This window comes from Leucoraja erinacea, chromosome 5, assembly GCF_028641065.1.
Source record: "Leucoraja erinacea ecotype New England chromosome 5, Leri_hhj_1, whole genome shotgun sequence".
Lineage (NCBI taxonomy): Eukaryota > Metazoa > Chordata > Chondrichthyes > Rajiformes > Rajidae > Leucoraja > Leucoraja erinaceus.
In genome coordinates this window covers 20316772-20335413 of record NC_073381.1, presented here as the reverse complement: position 1 = coordinate 20335413, position 18642 = coordinate 20316772, and the positions used below count along the sequence as shown (strand labels likewise).

At 42.1% G+C, this 18642-nt stretch overlaps 1 protein-coding gene across 3 annotated transcripts in view; it reads left to right on the top strand.

Annotated features, from left to right (window-relative positions):
- The window catches only part of LOC129697012 (frizzled-3), a 52393-nt gene that overhangs the window by 19833 nt on the left and 13918 nt on the right, over nucleotides 1–18642 (top strand). For 2 of the 3 annotated variants that reach the window (XM_055635198.1, XM_055635199.1), the window contains exons 3-4: nucleotides 13662–13858; nucleotides 14629–15646. In XM_055635198.1, coding sequence (XP_055491173.1) covers nucleotides 13662–13858; nucleotides 14629–15646 — 1215 coding nt within the window. Of the gene's footprint in view, nucleotides 1–13661; nucleotides 13859–14628; nucleotides 15647–15680; nucleotides 16306–18642 lie in introns of those variants that run through there. The other variant, XM_055635200.1, reaches the window with a different exon arrangement.

The following is an 18642-nucleotide window of genomic DNA, read 5'->3' as shown; positions in this document are numbered from 1 at the left end:
TTTGGCTTTTGAAAACTTTATCAAAGTCGACTGACTGCTTACGGAGAGAACAATCTGCACATGAGCGGTTTAAGATTTTTAAAAATCCAACTGACTGCCTACCCTGAGTAATTACTCACGCCACGTGCCTGCTATAACATCAATCTGAACAAAACTTGCTACAGCACGTCACAGGACAATCGTGAGTAAGGTGGGCCAATCCTGTACCGTTTTGGCAGAGTTTCCAGAACACACACACGCATACACGCAAACAAACAAAATGATAGTTTTAGTAACATAATAAAAATAATATAGATATATTAAATATTGTTTATAAAGTTCTTGAAAAATATAAAAATAAAAGAGACTGTCCTGTAATCAATTACATATAAATTTATTTCCACTAGGCATTTAGTTTTGACTGTACTTGGCAGACAATAAAACAAAATCTTGTTGCATTTGCATTTTGGAAATGTGTCTTTCCCAACCCATCCTTTGATGGAAAGAGAATGAATACAAAACTAAAATACTGCTTCAGGCTTGACATTGAGAGACCGGATTCTTTTTAATGTAGGCATGGTGTCTTTGGCTGTTGTCAATAACCAGTAGAATAATATCAAGGTTAAGAATAGTCTGAACAATGAACCATGAAGGTACATGCAACCTGCCATCCTCTATCTTTTAGTAATCTAGCTCCTAAAGTACAGGGTGGGTTTTTTTCCCTCTTATTCTTTGTCCTGTTTGAATTTTGTGTATTAAGCCTGATGGGAATTGACGTGAGATTTCCTTGGAATGGTGCAGAATTCCCACCATTCAAACTTTTTGGCGATGAAGAGTTCTGGGTAAAAGGTAATTTATTTATGTTGGAGTTCAAAATATGGAAACTTTCCGAAAATACATTCCAAATTCTTAACCACTTTAGCTCGTGTATGGTCATGTATTGACACATGTTTGTCAATAACGAAATTGTTCTTCATGATGAGAAATTGAAAAATTATATTGAAAGCTCTTCAGTATACTCTTACAAGTTAGAATAATAGTTTTTTGGAGGTCTGGCGCCGCAGGGAGAGATTGTGTCTTCTAGTTTTATGATCAATTAGCTATTTTGCACACTTTTGACAGATATAGATATAATACAAATATTTGTATGACATGTTGCCAGGTGATGGGAAATGTGTCAATTACTAGTATGAGCCCTTTTGGTAGATTAAAAACAAAAGGATAACCTGATGTTTTGGGGATCTGGTACAGAAGGGAGAGGTTGCATCTTCTAGTTCTGTGCAAGACCAATGAAATGATTGTTGACTTTAGCAGTGGTGGGCCAAGGATCCACAAAAACCTGTCTTCATTGACGGGACAGTGTTGGAGAAAGTCAAAAACTTCAAATTCCGGGTGTGTTTATCTCTGAAGATCAATCCTGGACCCAACTCCTCTACTTCATTAGAAGATTGAGGAGATTTGATATGTCGATATATACTCTTTAACTTCTACAGTGTGTACTGTAGAGAGCAAATGGACTGGTTACACCATGACCTGGTTAAGAAACTTGAAAACCCAGGAACAAAGAAGATTGCAAAAAGCGGTGAATGTTACCCAGCCCCTCACATTTACTGACTTCCCCACCATTGAAGGGATCTACAGGAGTCGCTGCCTCAAAAAGACAACGAGAATCGTCAGGACCCACATCATCCTGGCCATACTCTCATTTCACATCTGCCATCAGAAAGAAGGTATAGGAGCCTTAAAACTGTAACGTACAGGTTCACGACCAGCTTCTTCCCAACATTGCAGCCTGAAGCCAATTAAATATTGCAGCCTCCAATTAAGCTCAGAACTACATAGGTATGGGGGACATTGTTTTTATTGTTTTTGTATTTGCACTGTTATTGCTTTTTATTTGCTGAACTTTTTTGTTATTGTGTTTACAGTGTACTATGTTTACATATCTGTGGTGGTGCTGCAAGTAAGAATTTCATTGTTTTGTTTTGGGTCGTGATAATAAAACACTCTTAACTATTGATTTATTTTCAATAAAAGAAATAGTAGGAGTAGGTGCTCTGGTTCCCTGAAACTAGGTCTATTACTTAGCCAGATCATTAGCTGCTTTGTTCTTGGGCTTGGTTCTACTTTTCTACCTGTTTTCCATAACCATCTGCTGTCAGGCAACTGAACCAAACACCTTTTTAACAGCCCCTTACCAAAGATGCTGCCACATACTCTTCCTTTTGATTTCTTTGGATTTTTGTGTTGTACTTTATTTTTTGCATCATTTCAGATTGCATTAGTCTTGCACCATTCTGTTTTATCATTATTGCATGTATATTGGTACTCTGTAAGCTTCATTTCAACAAGGAAATGAATTGCCTCATGTATGACAACATAGTCATAGAGCTGCACAGCATGGAAACAGACCTTTCAGCCTAATATGTCCATTTCCATGAAGGGAAGCACTTTTTGGCATCTGGCTTGTGAAACTTTCAATCTTGTTTTAATGCCCTGTTCCATTTTAAACTTCCAGTGCTATTCTACCTAATTTGCTGCATTTTCTTCGGGTTCTATTTTCTTCACGTTCTATTTGTGAAATACTTTAAAACCACAATGCAATTTACTTTTCCATCAGACTTTTAACGAAATACAAAAACACATGTGTTTTGTATTGCTTTTGCTAAACAGTATTAAACTAATCTGGCAATTAAGAATTATCCTGAACAAAGCAACTTCCTTTTGTGAATACCTGCGATCAAGTTCCATATATTTTGAGCAGGTTCCACAAGATGTTGTTTGAATGGAATAGCATAGGAGGTAGCATAAAATTGTTGCTGGATTATTTTTGGATGGTGGACCACTCCCATTCCGTGACTGTGTTAGAATGCATGTGAAATGTTATCTGATTGTAATACAATTAAAAGTATTGCATTTCAGACGTGAACAATTGCTAATTGTGGGATGTTTTGTCAGCAAAAGCATTGCAGTAGCATTGAAATTTGACCCGTGTCATTTTCAATGTAAATTACTTTTACAGAAAACCTTAGAATTGTGGAAGTGCATGCTTCTGAAAATATTTTACTTAAAAACATATGAAAAGTCAAGGCGAGTAGTGTGATTGAGGCAGGATTCACAGAATGTAGGAACTTCAGTCCAATATGGAGACATTTTTTGTGGCTAATCTTCCTGTTTCATTGTGATCACTTCCGTCAGACTTTGTAAAGAACAGCACCAATTCCTCAATTGTATGGGAGGAAGAAAGGAAATTCCAACTAGACGCTCAAGGAACTCTTTGTGCATCATAAAATTCATTGTTAAAAATGGGTTTACCTTCCAGTGGAATTTTATTCAAAGATTTCTTAGTTTCAAAGGAATACAGCATTCAATTCAGCACATGTAAGAAAATTATATTTTTCTTGCTTTTTTTGCTTTTTGGAAGTCGTGTACTGTGCTTGCCCTGCCATCTGCCTTTCCTTTGAAACCTTCACCTGTAACTTTGTCCCTTCTATACTATTCTTCATGTGTTCCACTGGCCATCCCTCCAACCTCCTTCAAAAACTCAATTTAGCTGTATTCTGTCGCACACTAACCTGTTTACCCTTCACTAACCTTATTAACGTAGTTCCTCTTTGCCTCGTACTTTAAAAACTCTTCCTCACCTCTCCCATCTCTAAACTATATTCAGGCCTAAAATATGTCACCAGCTCCTTCACTGGTCTTTATCCCTTGCAGTCTAGGTCACAGAACTCTTGGGAATAATTCTTTGGAGCTCTTTATCTCCATTATTTCTGCTTATTTTGAAGTTGGGGTTAATTTTCCTCTATTTAACATACCTAAATAAGGGAGAATAAAGACTTAAATTAACGTCACAAGTACACATTTTTCATATTAAAGAGCTTGGACAGGTGGGAGAGTGGGCCAAGAAGTGGCAAATGGAACAGTGTAGTAAAGTGTGTGATCGTGCACTTTGGTAGAAAGAATGAAGGCATAGACTGCTTTCTAAATGAGTAGAAGATTCAGAAATCAGAGCTGCAAAGAGGCATGGGAGTGCTGGTGCAGGATTCCTAAATGGTTAATTTGCAGGTTGAGTTAGCATTAAAGAAGGCAAATGCAATGCTGGCATTACTTTTGAGGGGACTAGAGTATAAAAGCCAGAATGGTAAGCTGAGACTAAGACCATATTTAAAATGTTGTGAGTTGTTTTCGGCCAAGTATCTGAGGACGGGTGTGCTGGCTTTGGAGAGTGTCCAGAGGAGGCTCATGAGAATAATCCAGGGGATGATTAGAATAATATATGAATGTTTGAAGGCTCTGGCCCTGTACTGCTCAAGTTTAGAATAAAGAGGGAGGAATCTCACTGAAACCACCTGGATAATGAAAGGCCCACTGTGGACATGGAAAGGATGTTTTGAGTAATGGGAGAGTCTAGAACCAGAGGGCACAGCCTCAGAATAAAAGGACGTACTTTGAGGATGAGGAGGAATTTCTTTAGCCAGAGGGTGGTGAACCTGTGGAATTCATTGCCACTGATGGATGTGGAGGCCAAGACATTGGGTATTTTTAAAGCAAAGATTTTTAGTTTCTAAAGTAGGAAGGGTGTCAAAGGTTATGATGCGAAGGCAAGAAAATGGGGTTGAGAGGGAAAAATAAATCAACCATGATTGAATGGCAAAGTAGACTCGATAGGCTGAATGGCCTAATTCTGCTCCGTTGGCATATGGTGTGTTATAGTTTTATTTACACACTAGACTGTGGGACCCGTTGGGTCCCAGCATCACACGGAAGGGCTGGTCCCCCAACGTAATATTCCACCTTTACATTCCAATATTGGTGGCCAGTAGTGGGGAGTGGGGGGGGGGGGGGTTCTGGAGCACTAGTATGGGTGTTGTGCGCTGAAGGGACTGGTTTCTAGAGGGCTAGTATGGACATTGTGGGCCGAATGGATTCTTGGGCTGGTGGCTCAAGCCAGTCACTCAAGCCTGTTGTGCTGGCAGTCACTCACTCACGCAGTTGACTCACGGCTATTCCCTGAAATTCCATTTCAAGCAGTGTGCAAGGGCCCAAATTCAAGTGCAGTTTCATACCATTGCCAGCAGGATGCAAGGCCATTAAAGACAGCGAGTCGTGACCTCTCCCTCCCCATCTTGCAGAGACTGAGCCACGCCCACACTTCTGGGTTTTATAGTCCCTCCACCAGAAGGGCCCTGGCCTTCATGGCGTGATTGACGGGAGAGAGAATCTCAACATTTTTTAAACTAATAACTCTTATTTTTCATCGATGGGAAAAATCCTCAGCACCTGATAAGCGGCTGGTAAGATGGCCAAAAATCACAGCCGTACGTGGTAGCATTTTTTCTAAAATCAATATAAAGCGGAAACAGGAAGTGGTCAAGATTAGACCTTTAATTATATAAAGGCAAGGCAGCTCTAATTAGGAAAGGCAACTCTAAATAGGCAAGGCAGCTTGCTTTAGCATTTTCAAAACCAAAGGCAACGCAGCTTGCTTTAGCATTTTCAAAACCAAAAGACACTTTTGCATTTTCAAACTACATTTTCAAACCACATTAAGGGACCTGACAGGTCGGTAAAACCACTCACAGTCTAGTAGACATGTGTTCAGTGTTATTCACAGCTCAGACGGAGAATTGTGACCTCTCGCTCCCCCATCTTGCAGAGAACTGAGACACTTCCACACTTCCGGGCTTTATAGTCCCTCCGGAAGGGGCATGGCCTTCAGGAGAGAGAATCGCAACATTTTTTAAACACTAATAACTCTTTTATTTTTCAACAATGGGAAAAGTCCTCTTGTCCTGCGCAGTGGAGGGGGGACTCTGAGTAAGATGGCCAAAGATCACAGCCGTAAGTGGCAGCGTTTTTTCTAAAATCAATATACAGAACATCAGGAAGCGGTCAAGATCAGACATTTAGTAATATAGATATTGGCTCTGCTGAATCAATAAATCAAGGATTATTTTCAAATACAAATTAAAACATTTTCTCAGCTGTGTTCCTTGGGACCTGAAGATTTCATTCATGCATTTTGATTTGAATTTCAGCCACATATTGCTAAAAATTCAAAGTTGAGTTATTGTATCTGCTAAAGCTGATATAAAACAAATGACCTTGTGTAGGGTCTAATTCACTTTGGAGGATTAGCATGATCTCTACCCTGTGAATTTCTAGTTGATTTGGTATTTTATTTCCGTTTGTTCGTGTTATTGTGTAAACATCTGTTCAATACAACGTCTTGCATTCTAGACTCTCATTGCATATTTTATCCAGTCTTCGTTGTTGGATTAAATTACTTTCATTGTCCAGATTTTAATTCAAAAGCTGTAAGAAATAAGAGCAGGTAAAGACTGTTCAGAACTAATTTTGTCACTCAATATGATGACTAATCTTCAATCTTTAATTCCTTTTCCTACGCAAAATTCTGAAGGTTCTGAATAAAATATTTATTTCCATTCATAACTGGGTGACCCTTCGTCTTGGAATCGTAGCCCCATTCCTTGCCTGCATAGCATCAAATTTGTTTTCCAGCATCTAATCTATCAATTGCATAAGCATTATGTTTTAAAAGAAGAGAGCCTCTAATTCTTCTAATCCATAGAAAATATAGGTTCACCCTCTAAATATTGCTCATGTTCAATTCAGCAACCGCCTCCCACATCTCTAAGACAGCTCTACCTGTAGGGAGTTATGGGAATCTGGGTCCATGGATTATTAATCATTTGCCATCTGTGTTGTATTGTGAAAGCAGGTGGTGGAGGTCCTTTATTTTTGAAGTTGTTCATTGTAACTTCTATTCTGTCATTTTCTTCTGTGAACAGGTCGATGTTGGAGTTTAGCCTTCAATTGTGCCCAGATGCAGATGTCACATACTACAGCATAGTTTCGGAAGTTAGAAAGACCTTTGTTCTGGAGTAGTGGCAAAATAGGTTGAACAGTTTCCTATTCTATACATTTACCTCAAAGTCAAGAGTGTTTTATCGTCGTATGTCCCAGATAGAACAATGAAATTCTTACTTGCTGCAGCACAACGGAATATTAAACCTAGTGCACTGTAAACAAAATAATAAACACACTCACACGTACACATATACGTTCACACACTGACAAAGACCCATCATTTATTTATTTGCCTCTGTGCTCCACAATTTGAGATTTGTAATAGCAAAAATCACATGTGGTTAAAGTGCACATTGTCAGATTTTATTAAAAGCCCTGCCACAGTTGCCGAAGATCCGCCTCATCCTCCAGCTTTGAGTGGAAGTCCCTTTTGGCCTTTTTGATAGCCTTGTCAAGGTCGCCTAGACTTCTCTTAGAAGTCTGTGTCACCAGACCTGAATGCCCGGTATCTGATCCTCAGAAGAATGCGGATATCCTGGTTCATCCAAGGCTTCTGGTTGGGAAACACTAGGATGGTTTTTGAAGGAACACAGTCATCCACACATTTCCTTTTGAAGCCTGTAATGTATTCATTCAGGTCTTTTGCCGAGTCCTTGAACATTGCCCAGTCTACTGACTGCAAGCAGTCCCGTAGTTGCTCCTCTGCCTTCCCTGACAACTCTGTGCTGTCCTCGCCTCTGGGGGTGTGCTCTTCGGTTGCTGCCTGTATGCAGGAAGAAGCAGCTCCGCAGAATGGTAGGATTTCCTGAAGTGGGGGCGCGAGATAGAGCATCCTTGATGGTTGTATAGCAGTGATCAAGGGTGTTTAATCTTCTGGTGCTGCAGGGGACATGTTGGTGGTAGTTCTGGAGTGATTTATTTTTCAGGTTGGCTTTGTTGAAGTCCCTGGCTATGGTTGTAAAGACTTGGGGTGCGCTGACTGGTGCTTGTTGACCACGGCGTGCAGCTCCTCCAATGCTAGACGAACGTCTAGCTGGGCTGGGATGTAGACCGCGGTCAGGATGATGGAGGTGAATTCCCTCAGGAGGTAGGAGGGACGGCACTTCACTGCCAGATGTTCCAGGTGTGGAGTTAGACAGAACTGCCACGTCTGAGCACCACGAAGAGTTGACCATGAGGCAGACGCCTCTCCCTTTCCCAGATGCCTGCATTCAGTCCATACGATGGATGGAAAAAACTTTGGGCTGCATGGCCGCGTCTGGGGAGCTGGGGGGCGAGCCATGTCTCTGTGAAACAGAACACAGCATTCCCTCAGCTCCATTTGCTAAAGCAGCCTTGACCTTAAGTCCTCCACTTTATTTTCAAGTGATTGTAAATTGGCTAGTTGGATGATGAGGGGAGGGGGTTGCAGTCCCCCGCGCTTCCAACAATTCGATTCCAACAAGAAGCTTGTTGGACCAAGGTGCAATTCTATGGCGAGAAAGGTTTATAAAGATTCTAGAATGACACAGCCTTGCTTAATGCCAGTTTGCCCTGAGATTATGTCTCTTGTGGATCTATTAATTAAACTTATAGGTAAAGGCACCAGCTGCTGGAGTAATTTAGTAGGTCAAGTAGCATATCTGGAGATCATGGGATAGGTGATGTTTCCGTTCAGGACTCTTCTTCAGACATTGAGTCGGAAGAAGGGATCCAACCTAAAGCAACACCTATCCATGTTTTCCCAGAGATGCTGCCTGACCTGCTGAGTTACTCTAGCACTTTGTATGGTTATATGGTTTGTGTACTTGTGTATTAAACAGCATCTGCTGCTATTTGTTTCTACAATTAAAATTGTGCTACCATGTGCCAGACATAAGATGGAAATAGATTTCTGTTGGCAGCCAAATTTGGGAAGGATGCTTCACAGTGCTTCACATTTAAGGCTTTTGAGGTCAACAAAAAAACGTGTAAAGTGGTTGATGCTGCACTTTGTAGGCAGATGTGAACCATCAAGTCTATTTGTTTGCTGAATGTAATAACTATGGTTTGTGTACAGGCAACCCACAGGAGCCGTCAATATTTCTGAGCCTCTCCCCATTAATAAACGATTATTAGAAAATAGGTGCAGGAGGAGGCCATTCGGCCCTTCGAGCCAGCACCACCATTCATTATGATCATGGCTATTGTTACCCTTGGTGGGTATCATTTGTGTATATTTTATTTCACAATCATGTTTTCACCTATTTTTTTTTTTTGCCCGCACTTTTAAACTCTCCATATCCATTTGAAGTATTTTGGCATCCTGCTCACAGCCTGCTTTACAAATTGGCTTTGATATGTGGCAGCGACGCTTCTGCCGACTATATTCAAAGCTCAAATGAATCGTGTTTTGAAGAGCCGTCATTGATATTATTCCCAATTATTTATTTTTCACTGTAAAACAGCTTCCAAAAAGAAGTCTGTTAATATTATATAATTATCTTTCAGAATATGTGGCATGTCTGGCTTCACCTCATAAACTAGGTGAAATGCTGAATTATAAAACTTACTAATTAAAGAATTATGGAGATATGCAGAAAAATGAATTTGGATCCAATTGGCATAGCAGCAGATGATTTTCTACTGCAATGCTTTTGTACTGCATCAGTCCAATGGTTCATATAATGTGCAAGTTGATGAAGTTAAATAAGCGAGTTTTGTGTTCCGACTGCGTATGCCCAGGTCATAGGTCTCTGGAGATAATCATTGGATCGAACCGGGTCTCCCCCGCTGCAAGTGCTGTTGAATTGCTCTTAGCGACACGAGTTCTCCCTTCTCCACTGGTCCAGTGACAATCTAATGAATCGCGGTCATGTCCCCCTCAGCCTGGGTGTATGGGTTCCATTCTCACTCTGGCTTCCCTCTCGAGTTAAACAGGGTTATTATACAGGGGTGAACCAGGCACCTCTCTCCTGCATAACACAGGAGGCAGATTTGTGAGGGAATTCTCACTACCATCCCTTCACGAGTGTCCCATCCCTGTCCGGAGGTGGTTGGAAGTGCCCGTCCCTGTCCGGTAACGGCCGCGGACTTGCAGCCGGCGCGGGAGGAAAAAGCCCCTCTCCCGTTTCCCCAGTCCCTGCTGCCTCCTGCCATCTATCCCTTTGACCGCCGCTCCTATCTGGGAACCGCTGCTCAGCGATTCCCGTCGCATCAGCGATTGAGGCCAGAGCTCCGGGTCTGGGGAGAAATCCCCCACATTCAATGGGACCCGATTCCCTCGACATCATCACAGGTCACAGAGAGACCTCGGTGGGATGGTGACTGTTGGCTGCGCCTCTCACTTTTTGCTGTGGCTGTCGGTTGGCCACCTTGATGCTGGTGGGGGCCAAGGGCCAGCCATCGGCGGGGAAGCACACTGGGTGCTGGAGAAGGGTCTCGACCCGAAACATCACCATTCCTTTTCTCCAGGGATGCTGCCTGTCCCGCTGAGTTGCTGCAGCGTTTTGTGTGTCCCTGTTGATGGCTGGTGCTCCAGGAGGGGAGAGGGGAGGGGGGGGGGGGGGGGGGGGGGTGCAGCTAGCGGTCCGCGGCCCATCGTGGAGCGGCTTACTCTGGAGTTGGAGCAGGTTTGGCTGGAGTTGGCGCTTCTTCTCCACGCTGGCTGTGGGCCACCACTGCTCTGGGCCATTGTCCTGTCGGTCTTGGGCTGTCGGTTGGCCCAGCAGGGCAGAGCTGGGGTTGGTGCTTCTTCTCGCTGGCTGTGGGCCGCTGTCCCATCGGTCCGGGGATGGGACACTTGGGTGGGAGGGGGGTGGGGGTCCGGCAGCGCTTGCGGCGCCGGGGACCCGGGTTCGATCCTGGCTGCGGATGAGGCGCGGTTCTGTGTGCTCTCAGCCGCTGAAAATTGTCTCTCTGCCGGTCCAGTCTCCCCCTGTCTCCCACTCGCATCTGCCCCTGCTCTCCTGCTACTTGGCACCCCCGTTAAATATATTTTTACACATAAATCATGAATAAAGATAAGAATTTACATTATGCTTTTTCTTTATATTGAGTGACCTTTGACAAATCCCATGATTCCTTTTATGAATACCAAACTCGCTTATTAGCAACAATGCTGTGTGGAAATTGGCTAGAATTATTTATTCAGGAAAGCATGAAGGTGAAATTGCTTTATGATCATGTACTCCAATTTATTTGTAGCTTAAGAAATGATGCGTACATCAGTGTTAGAGTAACTTTATAGTTGCATAACTTCCAATGTTCATGTGTGCAGAAGGATGAAATAAGTCAATTTTGTTTTGTTTTGGAAACATTATTGTAGATTACAAATCTTTTTGTTAGTCCACTGTTTGAAATGTGGCCCCATCTGGCTAGTTACAGCTTTCAATGGCATTCTCCCAAAGATTCATCAGGAAGACGCAGGTTTCCATGACAGCCAAACAGCCGTTGCTGAAAGACCTGTATAATATGAAAAGGACTGCACCCTTCCAGCTTGCCGTTTCAATGCAGAATACAAGTGTATTTGAGGAGTTACATTTTGCCTTGTATGATTATTTGGAAAATAAATTGGTCCTTCTAGGTTTTTGGTTTGTATTTGCCTCGCATGATTTAGCGAAGGTGTGTTTTAAAACATTTTTTGTCTCTCAAACATATCAAACAAATGTGGTTACATAAAATCAGAATATGTTTAGAACCCTACTTTGTTGTTTGGACTGAGTAGGAAGTCACAGTTTTAATTGCAGATCCAGATGATAAAAATCACTTCTAATTTCCTTTGATAATTTTACTGTCTACAAGCTATTTTTAATGTCAGATGCTGAATTCTCACTGAATCAAAGTTTGTAGCAACAGTGCAAGAGTTAAGAGTTATTGCTGGAAACAGCATATCCCTCCACAGCGCAATACAGGTAATCCACAGCATACGTAAGGGTTATGTTCCGTGAACCATTGTTGGTCTGATTTTCCGTGTTGAAATCACTATCTCCACTCCCTGCCCCAAATCACTAATGACCAGCCTCCAAATTGCTTTGAGGCTGGTCATGATGGTCAGCTTCAACCTCCCTTACAACCAAGCTCAACTGCAGTTTGCCTAGCACTGCAACAGGTCCACAGCAGGTGCCTCTCCCTGGAAAATCTGGATAATGAGGTTGCCTATGTCAGGGTCCTACTTTTTGACGATAGTAACATCTTCAATACTGTAATTTCAACCTAACGCCTTTCCAAATTCCAGGACCGAGGATTCGACACTTGCCTCTGCAAATGGCTCCTTGATTCCTTGACCCACAGACCGCAATCAGTAAGATTATCCTCCATGATAATTTGATTTTTTTTGTTTGGTATACAAGGACATGCAGAGCTCTCTGTCTACCAGTGCTTTTCAGTCTCTTGCCGTTTGGGGTTAAAAAGCGCAAATTTTCTAAGAAAAGTGGATCATCTAACACAGGGGTCAGCAACCCACGGACTGGATCCGGCCCGTAACCAGAAATCACCGGCCCGCAGGCTTTTTTTTTTTTTTTTTTCCAATTAGTTTTCGCGACCTGGGAACTGCAGCCAGTCCTGGGGCACACGGGCGACCTGGGAACTGCAGCTAGTCCCGGGGATGCGAGGATATCTGGGAACTGCAAAAAACTAATTGAAAAACACATGAAAACTAATGCGAAAAACAGCACCAAGTGTCACACTAGTTAGTCTGTATTATTAGTATGTATTATTACTAATTTATGTATTATTGGTATTATTACTAATTACTAATTTAGTTAGTATGTACTATTACCTTCATTTATTAATTACTAGACTAAGTGGGACCCGTTGGGTCCCAGCATCACACGGGAGGGCTGGTCACCAACATTGCGTGAACACAATTGTGAACACAAACTTGTTAAAAAAGGCGAGGCAAACAATCGGGCTGCAGACACCCGACAACCAAAATTCATTTTGTGAACACAAACGTGTTTAAAAAGGCGAGGCAAACAATTGGGCTGCAGACACCCGACAACCAAAATTCATTGTTATTCGCAGCTCAGAGGCCGTGACCCTGATCTGGCAGAGACTGAGTGAGGCACGACACTTCCTGGTTTTATAGTCACTTCCCCTGCCGCCAGCGGGGGCAGCAGAGAGAAAGGGGAATTTTGTAAAAACATTAATATCTCTCTCATTTATCATCGACGGAAAAAAAATCCTCCTCACTCATACGACGAAGGGGGCTCTGAGCGAGGTGGCCAAAAATGATGTCCGTAGGTGGCGGCGTTCTCTCGGAAATCGCGGCACAGTCTGCAAAAAGTGATCAAGATCAGAGATTTAGTAATATAGATTCCTGAGATCAGGGCACTGTGTTGTGAAGAGACTGTGCTTTATACTCTGGAGGTTCGAAGAATGGATGGTGATCTCTTTAAAGTATACATCATTCTTTGAGGCATTTACCAGATAGATGTGGAGATTGCCTGGAGAATTACTGCAAAATGAGTAATTCTCTACAAAACCAAATAGGTTGATTTCTTTACATGAAAAGCTGGGGAATTCTTTACCCTAAAAGGCTTGAGGAATGCTCAGTTGAGTATTTTCCAGTCTGAGCTTGATAAAGAGTACAACAAACAGGATCTGGGCTTTTAAAAAAAATCTTGTTTATTATATTGTTTACATATATTTACATATTCTATTGTGCTGCTGTAAGTAAGAATTTCATTGTTGTATCTGGGACATATGACAATAAAACACCCTTGACTCTACTCCATATTGTAGACCATTTGTTGTATATATCATATGACAGTAACAATGATTTAATTTTTTTTGTCTTTTGAATCTGGTGTAATGTGTTACTAAATTCTGCTGTTATGTCCTCCAAATAGTGCCGTAACGTTATACATGCTGTCATTTTTCTCTTTCAGCCATTCCACCCTCTTGTAAACTTGAAATGTTCCAGAGACCTTCAGCCGTTCCTCTGTGCAATGTATGCCCCAATATGCACTGAATATGGGCGTTTTACTTGGCCATGCCGTAAACTGTGCCAGCGAGCTTATATGGAGTGTCATAAGCTAATGGAAATGTTTGGAGTGACATGGCCAGAAGAGATGGAGTGTGCAAAGTAAGAAAGAAGTTTAATCCTTCTGAATCAAAACTGAACTTGAAAGAATAGCAACGTTGAAAATGTGACAGAAAATGTTGGAGATTCACAGCAAATCTCAGTTTCTGGGATGGAAAAAGTTGAAAAGTTATGGCTGAATAAATGTTCTTGCCAAAAAAAAATTGCCCCCTTTTCTGACCTATGGGCTTTTACAGTTGTTTCTGTTTTCTTGAAGATTTGTGTTTTAGCATGGCAGTCCTCAAGGTTCAGATCTAACTCTGTTACCTTCCTTTTGTATAAGCTTAAACTGCCATTAAATTAGAAATTCTTATCATAAATGTTATATAGTGCTCTCCAGTATGTTTGGGCCAAAGACCCATCATTTATTTATTTGACTGTGCTCCACAATTTGAGATTTGTAATAGAAACAATCATATGTGGTTCAAGTACACATTGTCAGATTTTATTGAAGGGTATTTTTATACATTTTAGTTTCACCATGTAGAAATTACAGCAGTGTTTATACATGAATCACTGATACATCAATTATTGATTTTAGAGTCGTACTAATTGCCAAGTGGAATGACAGTTGAAAAGATGAGAGTTGTCTCTGACAACTAATTATTCTGATTTCTTGTCAACCGTGGGTTCTTCCAACTAATTACACTTGCTAAACATTTTGTCAATGCCTCCAAATTGATTTTTTTTTTAATGTAGTAATCAATGAATTTGTGGGAATTGGATATCAATGGGACAACAATTGAATGTTTTGTTTTGTTCATGCTCCCCAGGTTTCCAGATTGTGATGAAGGCTATCCACGCCAAACAGACTCTGTTTCAGATGGTGACCCCACAGAGGAGGCCCCAATGGCTGTGCAGAGAGACTATGGTTTCTGGTGCCCAAGGGAATTGAAAATCAATCCAGAACATGGCTATTCTTTCCTGGGGGTTGCAGACTGTTCACCTCCTTGCCCTAACATGTATTTCAGACGTGAAGAACTGTCCTTTGCCAGGTACTTCATTGGTGTGATATCCATTGTCTGCCTGTCTGCCACACTCTTCACCTTCCTCACATTCCTCATTGATGTCAAACGATTCCGCTACCCGGAGCGCCCTATCATATTTTATGCAGTCTGTTACATGATGGTTTCCTTAGTGTTTTTTATTGGTTTTCTTCTTGAGGACACAGTTGCCTGCAACAGAAATGATCCTTCAGTTTACAAAGCATCCACAGTGACACAGGGCTCCCACAATAAAGCATGTACTATCCTGTTTATGGTGCTGTACTTCTTCACAATGGCTGGCTCAGTTTGGTGGGTCGTCCTTACCATAACGTGGTTTTTAGCTGCCGTTCCCAAATGGGGCAGTGAGGCAATAGAAAAGAAAGCCTTACTGTTTCATGCAAGTGCCTGGGGGATCCCAGGGACACTCACCATAATCCTCCTCGCCATGAACAAAATCGAAGGGGACAATATCAGTGGCGTTTGCTTTGTTGGATTGTACAATGTTGATGCACTGCGGTATTTTGTCCTGGCTCCATTGTGTCTCTATGTGGTGGTGGGGGTTTCCTTGTTGCTGGCAGGTATAATATCACTGAACCGTGTGCGGATTGAAATCCCATTGGAGAAAGAGAATCAGGACAAGCTGGTGAAGTTCATGATCCGAATTGGTGTGTTCAGCGTTCTCTATCTCGTCCCACTCCTTGTCGTGATTGGATGTTATTTCTACGAGCAAGCATTCCGAACTGTGTGGGAGACGACATGGATTCAGGAACGGTGTCGTGAATATCACATTCCCTGCCCTTACCAGGTATGCACTTTAGAGGCATTTAACATTTTGAGGACACAGTTGCCTGCAACAGAAATGATCCTTCAGTTTACAAAGCATCCACAGTGACACAGGGCTCCCACAATAAAGCATGTACTATCCTGTTTATGGTGCTGTACTTCTTCACAATGGCTGGCTCAGTTTGGTGGGTCGTCCTTACCATAACGTGGTTTTTAGCTGCCGTTCCCAAATGGGGCAGTGAGGCAATAGAAAAGAAAGCCTTACTGTTTCATGCAAGTGCCTGGGGGATCCCAGGGACACTCACCATAATCCTCCTCGCCATGAACAAAATCGAAGGGGACAATATCAGTGGCGTTTGCTTTGTTGGATTGTACAATGTTGATGCACTGCGGTATTTTGTCCTGGCTCCATTGTGTCTCTATGTGGTGGTGGGGGTTTCCTTGTTGCTGGCAGGTATAATATCACTGAACCGTGTGCGGATTGAAATCCCATTGGAGAAAGAGAATCAGGACAAGCTGGTGAAGTTCATGATCCGAATTGGTGTGTTCAGCGTTCTCTATCTCGTCCCACTCCTTGTCGTGATTGGATGTTATTTCTACGAGCAAGCATTCCGAACTGTGTGGGAGACGACATGGATTCAGGAACGGTGCCGTGAATATCACATTCCCTGCCCTTACCAGGTATGCACTTTAGAGGCATTTAACAAAGTCATCCAGGATGGTTGATTAGGATAGTAAAAGCCTGAAGGGAAGGTGGTAAATTGTATTTACAACTGGCTCAGTGGCAGGAAAGCAAAGATTAAAATGGGAATTTTAGTGGCTGGTTAAATGCAGTGGAGTTCTTCAGGGATTAACACAATAGTTTAGAGGTTTGCAGATTATACCAATACTAGGAGCAAGCTTGATAGTGAGCAAGAAAGTTCACTAAGTGAGCAAGAAAGACTGAGGCAGAATACAAGAACAGGAAGGCTTTACTGGAACAGCATAGGACATTAAGCCAAGTTGGAGTACAGTTACAGTTTTGGTCACCATGTTACCAGAGGAATTGATGCAGGGAACCCTAATGAATATGTTGCCAGAGCTGGAGAGAACAGAGGGATGGCTGAGATAACAAGCCTATCAAATTTATCAAGATGTTTCTCTCCTCTTTCCACCCTCGCCCCACCCCCACAACCTTCACTGTCTTCAACGTAGAAGCACCTGGTTTCTCACATTTGCTCATCTATTGACCTGGAACGTCAGCTCTGCATCTCTGCACATTCATGCTGCTTAAGCTGCTAAATGTTTCTAGAGCTTTGGTTTTATTTTTCATTTCCATCTCGTCTACCTTTATTGCTTTGGTCAGAAGCCCTTTGCCTTTTTAACCATATAATATAACCATATAACAATTACAGCACGGAAACAGGCCATCTCGACCCTTCTAGTCCGTGCCGAACACATAATCTCCCCTAGTCCCATATACCTGCGCTCAGACCATAACCCTCCATTCCCTTTCCATCCATATAACTATCCAATTTATTTTTAAATGATAAAAACGAACCTGCCTCCACCACCTTCACTGGAAGCTCATTCCACACAGCTACCACTCTCTGAGTAAAGAAGTTCCCCCTCATGTTACCCCTAAACTTCAGTCCCTTAATTCTCATGTCATGTCCCCTTGTTTGAATCTTCCCTACTCTCAGTGGGAAAAGCTTTTCCACGTCAACTCTGTCTATCCCTCTCATCATTTTAAAAACCTCTATCTTTAAAGTCCCCCCTTAACCTTCTGCGCTCCAAAGAATAAAGCCCTAACTTGTTCAACCTTTCTCTGTAACTTAGTTGCTGAAACCCAGGCAACATTCTAGTAAATCTCCTCTGTACTCTCTCTATTTTGTTGACATCCTTCCTATAATTAGGCGACCAAAACTGTACACCATACTCCAGAATTGGCCTCACCAATGCCTTGTACAATTTTAACATTACATCCAAACTTCTATACTCAATGCTCTGATTTATAAAGGCCAGCACACCAAAAGCTTTCTTTACCACCCTATCTACATGAGATTCCACTTTCAGGGAACTGTGCACAGTTATTCCCAGATCCCTCTGTTCACCTACATTCTTCAATTCCCTACCATTTACCATGTACGTCCTATTTTGATTTGTCCTGCCAAGATGTAGCACCTCACACTTATCAGCATTAAACTCCATCTGCCATCTTTCAGCCCACTCTTCCAACTGGCATAAATCTCTCTGTAGACTTTGAAACTCTACTTCATTACCCGCAACCCCACCTATCTTAGTATCATCTGCATACTTACTAATCCAATTTACCACACCATCATCCAGATCATTGATGTACATGACAAACAACAGTGGACCCAACACAGATCCCTGTGGCACCCCACTCATCACTGGCCTCCAACCTGACAAACAACCATCCACCATTACTCTCTGGCATCTCCCATTCAGCCACTGTTGAATCCATCTTGCTACTCCACCATTAATACCCAACCATTGAACCTTCTTAACCAACCTTCCATGAGGAACCTTGTCAAAGGCCTTACTGAAGTCCATATATACAACATCCACTGTGTTACCCTCATCAATTTCCCGTGTAACATCTTCAAAAAATTCAAGAAGATTAGTTAAACAAGACCTTCCAGGCACAAATCCATGTTGACTGTTCCTAATCAGACCCTGTTTATCCAGATGCTTATATATATTATCTCTAAGTATTCTTTCCATTAATTTGCCCACCACTGACGTCAAACTAACAGGTCTATAATTGCTAGGTTTACTCTTAGACCCCTTTTTAAACAATGGAACAACATGCGCAGTACGCCAATCCTCCGGCACTATTCCCGTTTCTAATGACATTTGAAATATTTATGCCATACCCCCTGATATTTCTACACTAACTTCCCTCAATGTCCTAGGGAATATCCTGTCCGGACCTGGAGACTTATCCACTTTTATATTTCTCAAAAGTGTCAGTACTTCCTCTTCTTTGATCCTCATAGTTTCCATAGCTACTCT